Consider the following 13,192-nt stretch of genomic DNA (forward strand, 5'->3'; position numbering starts at 1 on the left):
ACAGCATTTAGACACTGCCTTCAGCTGCACACAGGCAGGAGCCCCTAATGCAGAGGCAGGCAACCTATGGCACACGTTCCGAAGGCGGCACGCGAGCGGATTTTCAGTGGCACTCACACTGCCCGGGTCCTGGCCACCGGTCCGGGGGGGCTCTGCATTTTAATTTAATTTTAAATGAAACTTCTTAAACATTTTTAAAAACATATTTACTTTACATACAACAATAGTTCAGTTATATGTTATAGACTTATAGAAAGAGACCTTCTAAAAAAGTTACAATGTATTACTGGCACACTAAACCTTAAACTAGAGTGAATAAATGAAGACTCAGCACACCACTTCTGAAAGGTTGCCGACCCATGCCCTAATGCATTGGAAAGCAAGGACATGGCCCTGCCTTCTCTGCAGTGTCTTGCATTTAGGGGGCTCCTGGAGGAAGCAGTCCCTATGCTTCACAGTCTGCAGCTGTGCTGCTTATGGCCTCCACCCTTCTTGTACACCTACAGAGCAGCAGGGCTATAGTTTATATCCATCAGGAAGCTCTGGCTTAGGCCTGAGTTTGCCTCTTTACTACTGCTGCAGGGTTACAGAATTCTTGAAGACCAGCACAAGGGTGCATTGATCTATCTAGGTAAACAATAAGTAATGAGGGAATATTTTCCTTTGTGGAGGGTTGTATGTCAAGATTGGCAGAATGAGGATGCTCAGAAAAGAGCTACATGTGCATCTTAGAAAAGGGCAATGTCTGGGCAAAGCCAGAAAGTGAACATAAGAACAGCCATACTGGGTCAGACCAATGGTCCATCTAGCCCAGTATCCTGTCTTCCAACAATGGCCAACGCCAGGTGCTCCAGAGTGAATGAACAGAACAGATAATCATCAAGTGATCCATTCCAAAGTGCTGCGAGGATCACATATGTACAATTTGGGCCAGAGCTATTGGTGGTTTGGCACCTTGACTGCTCAAGTGGGGCTACTGTGGCTCTTTGTGGTCATCTGAGATTGTATGCTAGGAACATGCAGTGTTGTAAACAACTTCCAGTAAAGAACTTGATTTCACCCTGCCTAAGTAAAACATGCAAGTCGGCCAGACGATTGAATTTGCCAGCCATAATTTGTGGGTATTCACCAGCTGCATGCAATAAAGTACATGTGAACCAGTTTCCCTTGCGGGAACATTTAAACCTGTGAAAATAATGGTTCTTTTAAAGCGATCAGTGCTAAACACAACACAACTCCAGGCGGCCCAGGAAGGGAGGAAAAGAGGCGCACAACAATAAGCAACAGTGACCTGGACAATTTTATTTACACTTCAGCTCCCCAGTAATTGGATTTTGTATCTCTGTTCTTGACTTAAGGACATTCTACAGGTTTCCCGCATTGCACAGGAAGGAATTGGTTATATTGGTTGTTCTGTATTATTATCTGCCCACAAATATTGTAAACATTTTGTTAAATTTTCCCAATTTTGTGTCCTCCAAACACACACGCACATGTACACACACACACACACACACACACACACACACAAAAGATGACCCTAAATGTCCAGTTCCTGACTCAGGGCCTGTCCAAACATGGAGTTATTCTGGAATAACTATTTTGGAATAACTACATGTGTGGACACTCTTATTCTGGAGTAATGCACTTTGCAAGTGGATTAAGCTAAGCCAGAAAAAGGCACTCTTATTCCAGAATACAAGCACCCACACACGGAGCTATTTTGGAAGAGCAATTCCGCTTTTTATTCACATCGTACCTTATTCTGGAATAACTTTCATGCACAGGCAAGCCTTATGTCACAAATTCTCTTCCATGCTAGCAGGTCCTGATGAGAATCCTTTCATGACCAGTATCTGACCTAATCGGCACTCTTGACATAAGTATTGGACAGATTCAGCACTCTCTGATATATCTGGCTCCTTTCCATCCCCTCCTTCATAAAACTCCTTAGTCTGTCCCCTTATTCTTCCAGGGGATATTAAGTACTTGTATGATTCTGTTTGCGCTTTGTAGCATCCTTACTCATGCCTTGGGACTATAAATTCCTTACAACAAGGACCTCTTAAACATAGCACCTCTTATATAGCACCACGTATACCGTATATATATTACATACACACACTCTCTCACTGTATTGAGGGCTTCATACATTATCACAGTCTTAAAAATGCCAGGTGTTTGGAGCGTGAAGATCAGAAAGTGTAGTTTTCTTCTGTTTGTGTCATTGAATGTCCTTGGCTCATCATGTTGAGCTTGGGTTGAAAGTAATGCAGCAACTTGTTAAGACCTGCCAACACCTCTTAATAGTCTCTCAACTCACGGTCTTTGCTTAGTCTTCTTGGCTTTGCAGGTGCATATGGAGGTGAGCAGGCCCTATGTTAATTTTAAGATTCTTTCACGTAATGCTTTCCTCTCGCTCGTAAACAAATCAAGGGCAGCAGTAAAAGAAGAAAGGAAAATAAATCTTCAGTGAGATCATAAACACGGTGGATTCTTTTCAATCCTTTGTTTTTACAGTTTGCTTCAGTAATGGCATGTAGCATCTTCTGCGCTTTCCTAGGAAGTCCCCAATGCTCTCATTCCAAAAAGTACACAGGATGTTCAAAAGCCAGGAGGGGCTCCATGCAGTTGGCCCAATGCATAGGCAGTCCCTTCCTGGGATATCTATCACCACAAAGTCCATGCCATGTCACAGCATTTGTCATTCTCCTTCTCTAGTATTCTCAAGAATTTTGACAAGATTTTCCAGACCGAAAATATAGCCGTGGTCTGGCCCGTCGTAGATGGTGTGATTATACTTTGAACCTTTATAAGTGGTGTGAGCAAAATCTATCATGCGGATGTCAACTTTGGGGTGACCAGTCCCATGCGGCATGGTGCAATTTACGTTCTGAAAACACCCCTGAGGATGGTTGTCTAAAGTTTCTTTATTCTTCTTGGGTTCCTGTCCATCATAGATGATGAGAAGGGAGCTGGAGTAGAATCGATAGGAGCTCTGGGTTTTGATGACTGAAAGCAGAGCCTTTAGCTGTAACAGAATGGGTTCCAAGAGATCTGTTCTGAGGCGGTTACCATTGTGAAGGAACTGGTAGAGGGCTTGTCTGAAGCCATCGGGCGATAGTTTCCTTCCATAATACTTGTCTTTGCAGAGAAATTGGCCAGTATCTGCTTGGTAAACCTTGAATAAAAAGAACAATAATCCAGATTGTGTCTCTCTCAAATTATTGCACCTTCAAAACATCCTGCATGTAAGTAATCCAGCTAGTTCGACAGAAGGAAAAACACGTAGTCTAGAGTTAATCTAAAATGAAAGGGTCCGCAATCAAGCTGGTACAAGAGATGCTTAGTTCCTCTCCAGTCTCAACAGCATATGGCAATTTATGCAACAGGCCACTAACTGAATCTAAAACCTTGTCTACATGGGAGGTTTAAGCTACTGCTAGCCAGCCAGCAGGATAGCTGCACTGGTACAAACCCCTAGTGTAGACAGGCTGTAAGCTGCAGTTTGCACTGGTACAATTTACCCCTGCTTGAAACTGGTATAAGAAACATGGGGGGAAAATAGTGATTTATAGCAATTTACTCCCATCTACATTAAGGGTTTGCAGCAAAACCAGTGTCTGAAACTGGAATAAACAACTATTGTAGACAAGGCTTTAATAAAGGTGCTGTACCCACCCTCAGCTGTACTACAGTCTTATTTTCCAAAGCACAGAAATAAAGAACCGTAAGGAAATCTAGACAGGAATATTTACACGATCAAGATCTGGGAGTGGATACAGAATTAGTTTACATACCATATGTAATTTAAAGCATAATCAGTTCAGTATCAGAACACTGAAGACTGGAGAGGAACCTACTTGATGCTAGCTATTTACAGTGCTATATATGTGTTTTAATCATAATAATTATCCTGCAGACACAGCAGAGCAATGTTCTAAATCTTCTCAGAGGCATAAGTGAAACAAATTTATGCTTTCAGTATCTAGCAGGAAGGGGGTGACAATTTCATCATGAAGAGATGTAATATTTAGCACAGAAAAAGTGTCTGGTATTTGCACTGACTAGCCAGATCCTAGAAATGAATGAGCATGGAAAGTTTATGTTCTTCTTTCTTCCAGGTTCCAGTCCTGGCTAACACTGAACAGCGTGGGCAGAGAATCAGGACAATGTATGTGTCTAGGGCCAGATCCTTAGCTGGTGTAAAACGGGGTAGCTCAATTGAGATGAAGACTGAAGCTATGGCAGTTTATACCAGCTGAAAATCTAGCCCTTAGGGTTTATTAAGTGGTAATTCCTTGTGCTTGTTTTGAAGAACAGAAATACTGAAGGGGTCAAGAGGCCGCCCTACCTGCATTCCGCAGATGCGAACTCCAAGAGATCCAGAAGTGCTCTGTTCACACTTCTGTATGTGGCGTGCTTTCTTCTCTTCTGATGCATCATCTCCATGCTGCCTGGTTCCCATCTTTAAGTCCAGAATGCAGGGATATTGATACTTTGACACCACGTTTTCAAGCAACAGAAACTCTGGACACATGAGTTAAGGGAGACTTTGTTATTATTAAATGTACAATTGAAATAGGTCTTAAAATCAGGGGTGGCTCTGAGCATCCTCTGAAGTTCACCATAATCATTCACAATTGTACTGAGACTTTGCAATGCACCTTCACCAGCACTCATCGAGGCTACTGGCCCCTTGTTGCCAATTTCAGCCAACTTATTCTAAGTGCAATATCACCAGTTAAACTATCAATGGCTCAGTTCTCTAGCGTGGATGTAGCCCAGGGCTGTCAATCCAACACCTTTCATCAACATTAAAGTCACTCAAGCCTGTTGGTGGCGGGGTTAAGCTGAATTGATCACATGACTGGTGATCAAATGACGTGTCTGACGAAGGAGAAGAGCTGTTGCTGTTTTGATCCCATTACGTGAAGGACTCCCTTGACTTTGGATGGACACCCTCTGATGTGGAGTTTCTTTTAAACACAGCCAGAGAGGATCCAGAACGCAGTTAAATACATTGTATTCATGCCCAAGGGCTTTGGGGCCTGTTATAACCTACACATAAAAATGTTTCATTGATTACGATTGTGATCCATTATTAGCAGCCAATATAAATACTATCAACTCTCCATCAGAAGGTTGGTCTTTTCCCCCCCTCAGCATCACCGCTATGAAATAAGCAATAAGCAAAGTGCAACAAGAATGGCTGGAATAAAAAAGGATACGATGTAGTTTGTTCTCATCAAGTTTGGAGGACATGCGGTTCAGGTGCAGTTGGTGGCAGTGCAGTCCCCAGGGATTATAGCTCTTTCTTTCTGGCTGGTTCCCATTTGTATCCTCCATGAGCGAAGAGACGTCCGTACGGTACTGAAGTTCCGTCCTCAGGAGCGCCTTCCCGGGGCAGCTAGACAAAATACACCAAAGAAGCAAATTTGGTTGTAAGCTCCCAGAAAAGAAGTTGGCCTTTTCCCCTCCTTTTGTAGAGTATGAAACCCGATAAGGGAAATTTTCAGGGGTCCTCGAGGAAATAAGTATTCATCCTGGCTAACCTGCAGGGATCCTTTGTTACCGAGTTAAAGTCATTTTCAGGAAGTTAGGCGGTTGCTTGGTGCCAATATTTTTTTATTGCAATTTTAAAGCGAGTTTGGCTTCTGTGAAGAGGCCCAGATCCATTGCACTGAAGCCTGGAGATCTCCATTTATCCACCTAACAGGTGCACCACAGGCAAACTGCCTGCCAATGTGCCTTATCTCTGGGTTAGAGGGACCACCTCTGATGGGGAGAGTGGATTCATTCTCCCTGTGTATTCAGCCTTTGGTCTCATCCATCTTATGGGTATGATTCCTCCTCTCTCATCGAGGTCAGTGGCAAAACTCCCACTGGCTTTAAAGGGAGCTGGATCATACTTCTAAACGATAGCTAAGCTGGGTCTGTTTTGAACCAGTTAGAGTGAATGATCCTGCGTCTCACTGAAAACATTTGAGAATTTAAAAGGTCAGGGTTGGGTCTCCTCTGCAATTCTAGCAGAGCAACTGTTCAGGGCTCCATTGAGTGTTGTAGACATGAGCCAGCATTGAGGGTGGTCCAGCACTGCTCCATGCAAGGAGACTATCAGGAGGTGTTCTTATGAGCGTAAAGGCTGCATACATACCCTTTACAGCCTTCTACAGGGTGCAGCTCACTATCCTCTGTGCGGCTTTTGTTGCTGTTGAGCTTCTCTGGGCAGTGATTGGGGGACAGGAGGCACAGCCATGGCCTCACTTCCTTCCTGCTGCTTTTGGGGCAGAGGAGGTGAAACGCATCCCCTCCTCTCTCCAGAATTCAGAGGCTGAAATTCTGCCTGATGGCAAGTGGAGGTCAAATAAGAGGTGTTTGTGAAAAAGGGCCAAATCCTGGTCACAATCACCTAGGTGTCAATCTGGAGTGACTCCACTAGTTAGTAGAGTCACTCCAGATTGGCACCTGTGTAAGTGACATCAGAATCTGGCCCATATTTTTGGGAGATTGCAGGGAGAGAAGGCCACTGAAGCCAATGGCTGGATTCTGATCTAATTTACACTGCAGTAAATCAGGAGTCATGCCACTGAAGCCAATGGAGTTACACCGTGGCAAAACCAGAGCGAGATCCGATGCCAGCCCATTATTCGTTTGGAATATCCCTATGCCAGACATAAGCATACCACCCACCTGGGCTTCGTGCCTACAAGGCACAGACTATAAATGCGATCAGTCTGCATTCAGCTCAGACTGCAAGCGGAGCTAGTGCTGCTTCAGAGCCCCTCGACTCATGCAGCCACCTCTTGCTTGCACCGGGCACTCACCTGTCTTTGATGGTCTTTGTGAAAGGTGCCTGACTCCATTTGACAAACAAGCGCTCGCTGCTGGTGGTGGACGTCCGCTTGATCTCCTGACATAGCATCACCGAATGCTCCTTCTCCAAGGAAGTGCAGTTGTCGGTCGGCAGGCTGGGGCTGGCTATCAGGCCTAGGTTGCCCAAGCTGTCCTTTCTGAGGCACACCGAGATGATACCTACAAAAGGAGGGAGGATCATGTGAATGTGACAAAAATTTCCCAGGCAACAGGTTAACCTGCACCGAGCTACTACAGACCACTCGTTGCTTACATTATTAGCCAGGTGTCATCCCACTCTGTTCAAGGTGCTTGTATCAGAACTTTGATACACTTACCCAGGGATAGCTTAGTGCTCTAGCAACTGCTGAAATCAGATCCTCCGCCCTGTAAATGTAAGCAGTCCCTGAGCCTCTGGAAAATAGCTGAAGGCTTTTTAGATGCCCCCTTCTCTTGCCCATGTAGTACCATTCCACCCAACCCCCACCTTCCTGCCTCACATGAAGCTGTCCTGTACATCATGTTCTTTGCATTCTCCACTCCGCTCTGGGCATTCATTCTTTCCAAGCTATGGAACAGCTGAACCAACAGGGGCCTGACGCAGGATTCTTGAGGGCTTGGCTCGCTTACAAGGAGCCATTCAGGTTTCTCGCTCTTGAGCGGTTTTCCAGCAGCAGGGAACAAAATGAGGGTGGGAAGAGAGGGAGAATCCTTGAAACAAATGTCAGTGTGCACGCAAGGCACCTGGAATCAACGAGAGCACCAGAATTTAGAAGAGCCACGGCTGCGGGAACCTTGCTGCACTGTCATAAGGAGTTTTGGTAAAGCACAGGTAAGGAAGTGCCTATTGCAGTGATTCCGTGGCCACACAGGACTTCGTGGTCATTAGCATGGACAGACCTAAGGAATTTCTGCTCCAAAATAATAGGTCTTCAGCATTAAGTCATATCCATTGCCTGTACCAGCAATAGGGTCTTGTGGTCTCCAAGTATTCTCCAGGCAGTTGCATCCAAGCAGGTCTAACATTCTGTCCAGGAGAGGCAGCTAGAACTCTGGCCTAGGAGACTGCAGTTCCAGGCCCAGCTCTGCCCTGACTCAATGTCAATTGCAGCCTCTAATTTTGGATACCTCTGTTTTTGGGAAACCCAATTTGAGACACCCTAGGCTTGATTTTCAGCAATGTCGAGCCCCTCGCTTGCTGGTGAAGCCTCTCTGTGCTTCAGCTTCCCCACTTGGCAACAAGGACTCTCTTCTCAGGCACAGTGAGCTCTGCCGATGAAAAGTCCTACACAAGTGCCATGCAGAACTATTGTATATCCATCCATGAATACATTATGTATTAAAATAGCTTTGTTTGCCGAAGGATTTCTCACTCATTTCTGCAGCTTTCCCCATTACTCTGAGCCAAACTCATCTCTAATACAACTCCACTGAAGTCAATTTTCAGATTTCTTATAAGTGGCCAATGGCATTTTTAATGGCTGCAAAATAAAACCCCTACCATTGAAAAATACAGAGGAAGTCTGACTACTTAGAAAGCTGGTCTTGAATAGTTTATCAGATTATAAACAAGAGCAAGTGTAACAGTATCTTAGCAGCATGACCTATTTTATCACACTTTGCACTGTAACAAATGGACTGTTGAAATAAAAAGGATACCCTGGTGACTTAGAGCCTTCCAAGTTCCAAAAGGTTTGGGGTGGGGGGGTGGGGGGGATTGTAGACAGCAGCATTAAATCTATCAGTGGCCGTGGAGTTAGCCAATAATGCCCCAGCTGGAGGACATTGTTCCGATTGCAAACCAAGGAAAATACACAGGGCCAGATCTCCAAAAGCACATGTGCGGGTCTGAACATGTGGCCCACTGTAATTACCTTTGTATGTATCAGCTACGCTGGCATGGGCTTGTACTGTTTTTTTCCCTAGGAGTTAAAGACCACCAGGAATGGAAGACTGCCTCTGCAACCACTTCATACTGCCATTGGGGGGCACGGAAGAGATTGGATACATACATACATACCCATCTCTTGCTTGACTTGTGAGGCCGGACAGTGACACCTATTGGTGAAAGCCTGGAATGCTAACCATTAGGCACCATCCTTAAATATTCAAAACATCCCCCAGTATTTTAGCTGTGCAACTTCCATTGACTTTGATAGGCATCACATGGCTGAACCTTTCTGCAATACAACCTTTTATGTATTTACCCTTCTCTTAGTAAAGTTTTAGTAACAGGGACCCGTGCCTCGGCGCTTCAAATGACAAATGACTCATGGGCATGGCTTGTGTATGAGGCAGCTATCACCTTTCAGGGAAAGGTTGACTGCAGTGGTCCCCTTGCTAAGGGCAGCCCTGATTTCACAGTGAGAACTTCTCTGTCAATTCTATCAATCACTCCTGCATTGTGAACTTCCTCAGAGCAGTGCCAGCCCAGAGTCCAGCAGTGCAGGCATTTTCAGAGCATCGCCCTTTCAGTGTTAGACAGGATTCCAGCCATGTGAGCTGCTCACAGCAGTGCCCAGTCATTTCCAACTCCCACAATGGTAACCACGGTCCAAAAGCAGCTCATAATGATGGCTTTAGGGACCTATAAAAGCCACCAACAGCAAGAACCACACCACTTGGCAAAATAGAGATCTGGTTTTCCTATCTAGAAATCACTAGGTGGAAACATCCCCATTAGTCTTTGAAGGGAGATGTATTTTTGCAGTTTAGAAACAAGGAAATTCTGTTTTCCGAAGGAAATATGTTGAAACAATTATGGAAGCCCCCATCTTTCCATTTAGCGAGAGATTACCGTCAGAAAATGACTGTGAAAATGGCAGTTTCTTACTCCACTGAACTGCCCCCCTGCTCGTCTTCAGTCATATCTGCTGACTTTGCTGACTAAAACAAGCGCTCATGGCCTGAATTATGGAGGTGCTAAGCATCCACTTCAGATGGAGTTGTGGGTGCTCAGCATTTCCGAAAATCTGGACCTTCCCTTCCCACTCTCCCCTTGTGCTAGCACTGCAATACCAGCACAGTTTAAAGAGAGGGAGCTAGATTTTATTCTGGTTTGTGCATCACCCCCAGAATTGTAAATTAAATTCCAGTTACCAAGCCTGGATTAGAGATGATCATGCAAGAACCAGTAATACATCCTCTCAGATTCCCAGTTTGAGTTTGCAGAGCCAGCAGATATGAAAACAATTTCATCTAGGCTGGCTCGATGCAATCACTGTGAGACAAACGTAAGACCCCCTCAATGTTAACTCTACAGTCTGTTTTCAGAGTATATTTCTTATCAAATATATTGTAGCTATATCTCAAATGCTGGGTGCAACATTCAAAAGCTGTCCCATAGCATCAGATGGTGTAAATCAGTATAATAACCCCATTGAATCATGCTGGTCTTGCCCTATACGTTCTATATAGCAGGAAACAGATAGGTCTTAAATATCTTATATTAATATGAAGATTAATAGGGACATTTTTCAAGGGCAGTGAGGCATCAAAATTTCAATGGAATATGGACACACTTGAAAATCCCAGCTTTAATAAATATATTTTGTTTCATGGTATATAGCACTATGGGACTGGGCTAATTTTGCTTATGTCACATAATTGATGTACTGTAAATTCACAAACCAAATATATAATACATGGTTTAAGGCAGGGCCGCCCAGAGGATTCAGGGGGCCTGGGGTCTTTGGCGGCGGGGGGCCCCCAAAGTGCCCCAAAGACCCGCAGCAGGCCCCCCCCCCCCGCTGCCAAATTACCGCCAAAGACCTGGCATTTCGGCAAAGGGTCCCGCTTCAGCGGTAATTCGGCTGCGGGGGGTCCAAAGTTTTCCGGGACCCCCAGAGCGAGTGAAGGACCCCGCTCCAGGGCCCCCGAAAAACTCTCGTGGGGGCCCCTGCAGGGCCCGGGGCAAATTGCCCCACTTGCCCCCCGGGCGGCCCTGGTTTAAGGCATATTGGCTGCTACTGTACTGCTCTTTTATTCCAACTGTGGGTTTCTTATCAGAAAGCAAAGCTTTGTTGCATTAAAGTGCTTTCCATTCCCTTCCTTTCGGTCCCACCAAAAATTCCGTCCCATTCTATACAAAGCAAGCTAGGCAGACAGAGTATATTTACAGAAGCTATCTGCATGCAAGAGGCATCTCTACAATTTGTTTTGCTATGTAGCTTGCTACCTCTTCTCTCGCGTCTTTATTTTTAAATGTAAAAGTGTGCTTATTTACTGCCATGCGCAATAGGAAGCTGAACAGAAGTGGGCCTGAAAAATAAATCCATAATCCTGTAGCCAGCTCCAACCTAGACAGACAGCACTGAGAGACAGGGGGGGTGGAAGGGAGGGAGAACGCTTGTCTCAAGGTCATCTGATCTGCCTGAAATGGGTAAGTGAGCTGCCAAGTCTGTGCAGATGCTCTTTAAAGAGCACTAACACGGTGTTGGATTTAAATGATGACATTTGAACAATATTGTGCACAGTGTCAGCATTACATAATGGTCCCTAAGCCCCAAGAGGGGCTAACAGTAGAGACAGGGGACATCTATACACGCCAATTGGCGACAGACAGAGGTCTCAAGAATATTCCTTCTGACATTTAACCTTCTCTTCCTCCTTATGGGAAAATAGTTCCCCTCTTTCGAATGTGCCCAGCCTTGTCTCTCCCGGCAGTGGCTTGTGCGGTGGGAAGAGACAAAAGCTACCTGTGCTAGCACAAAAGGATCACAGCTTTATTGCCACTTACTGCAAAACTCATTGAGATGTCACCGGCGAAAAGGAAAAACAAAGCAAAACAACACAACAAGGCTGTCGCCGAATCTGCAGGCGTTTGATGCCTTAACTACTCCAGGCAACAGTGCACAGCTCCAGGACAAACCCTAGGGTCAGGCTCATTCAGTCCTGCATTCTGGTGAGCTACAGAAAAATGCTTAGAATGCAGGTGCTTTTCCCTGAAGCAGCTGTGTAATATTGTCACGTAAACCCACCAGGCCAATGTGTAAAATAGGGATAAAGATACTGACCTCCTTTGTAGAGAGTTGTGAGAGCAATGGGTGAGAAGCATTAGAAGAGTTAGGTATTAATTATTATTATTATTAATTATTATTTCACACAAATTGGACAAGGAAACTAGGCTGAAACTGCATATGCATGGGTAGGTCCCTTCTTCCACCTGGGGCATCCTAGACTTAATTGGGGCTCTGCATGCATGCAGAGGAAAGTCCATGCAGCTACAGTTGCAGGATCAAGGCCTTAATTACCACAAATTACTTCAATTCTGTGGTGTCTGGGTTGCAAACAAGGCAGGGAAATGTATTTTTTCCAACACCAAGCATTCCAAAATCAAGTGTCAGCCTCCCCTCCCCCAAATCAGGAGATTGGTTTAAAAACCAAATAAAATAAATAAATAAATAAGAAGTTTTGGGTTCTATTTATTTGTCGTCTGGTTTTTGAGCCCTTAGGGTGCACTCAGGAAACGTTTTCCAGCTTTTCTCTGCAAGTAGAAGGGACATAAACTTATTCTTTAAAAAAAATGAAAGTTGAGTTTCTCACCTAATCACAGGATTCCAGGAGTTGGGGCTTTCAGAAAAACACTAAGTTTCCTGGGACACAATACCATAGTGAGAGTTGGCATCGCTGGGAAAATTTGGGGAGGAAAAAGTAATTTAAAAAGTCATGCAATGGTGGGTTACAATTAGATTTTATAGAACATTTAGACTTACGCTGAACACAGTGTATCCCTTTAAACTGCAAAGTAATGAGAGTCAGCTCATAAAGCAGTTCATAACACGGGGCATTTTGATGAATGTTGAAATTGCATGGACGGGGTATTATGGTATTATGTTACTCACAGAAAGAGTTTGTTGCTTATTTGGAAAACAGAGAGGGGTCATTTCTGACCTCAGAAATATTAGCCTTTGACGCAGCAGCTGATTAGTTTGTTAGAAGATAGCTGGTGTTATTTGTCTGGTTATCTAGAGACCCTGACAATGGATCCCAGGAGAGTAGGGACTGGAGAGGGTGGAGACTTGACTATGTTAAAAGTTTAGTCTATCCCTGCTCCGATTTCTCGTTCCATCAATGTCAAACCTCAGCTGCTGGTCACCGACATTCAGTCAACAAGTGCTGGAGATAAGGGCCAGATCCTCAGCTGGTGGAAATCAATGAGGCTCCATTGACTTCAGTAGAGCTATGCTGGTTTCCACCAGCAGAGGATCTGGCCTAAGGTTACATAGTCTTCTGTGAAGGTTACCAATGGCCCAGTCAGGAAGAGGGCTAAAGGACTGATAGTAGGAAGGAGATAAAGTCTTTGGAGTCTGAGATCTGTGTTTGATTGCTGGCTCTG

The 13,192-nt window shown here is 44.7% G+C and overlaps 1 protein-coding gene across 4 annotated transcripts in view; it reads right to left on the reverse strand.

The window, feature by feature from the left end:
• Positions 1-1,281: 1,281 nt before the first annotated feature.
• IP6K3 (inositol hexakisphosphate kinase 3) overlaps positions 1,282-13,192 on the reverse strand; it is a 43,847-nt gene continuing 31,936 nt past the window's right edge. For 3 of the 4 annotated variants that reach the window (XM_039538970.1, XM_039538972.1, XM_039538971.1), the window contains exons 3-6: positions 6,828-7,035; positions 5,232-5,410; positions 4,355-4,530; positions 1,282-3,181 (exon numbers count right to left, since the gene is read on the reverse strand). In XM_039538970.1, coding sequence (XP_039394904.1) covers positions 2,705-3,181; positions 4,355-4,530; positions 5,232-5,410; positions 6,828-7,035 — 1,040 coding nt within the window. In that variant the 3' untranslated portion in view covers positions 1,282-2,704. Of the gene's footprint in view, positions 3,182-4,354; positions 4,531-5,231; positions 5,411-6,827; positions 7,036-7,129; positions 7,184-13,192 lie in introns of those variants that run through there. The other variant, XM_039538973.1, reaches the window with a different exon arrangement.

The sequence above is a fragment of the Mauremys reevesii genome, linkage group 4, assembly GCF_016161935.1.
Source record: "Mauremys reevesii isolate NIE-2019 linkage group 4, ASM1616193v1, whole genome shotgun sequence".
In the NCBI taxonomy this organism is placed as follows: Eukaryota; Metazoa; Chordata; order Testudines; family Geoemydidae; genus Mauremys; species Mauremys reevesii.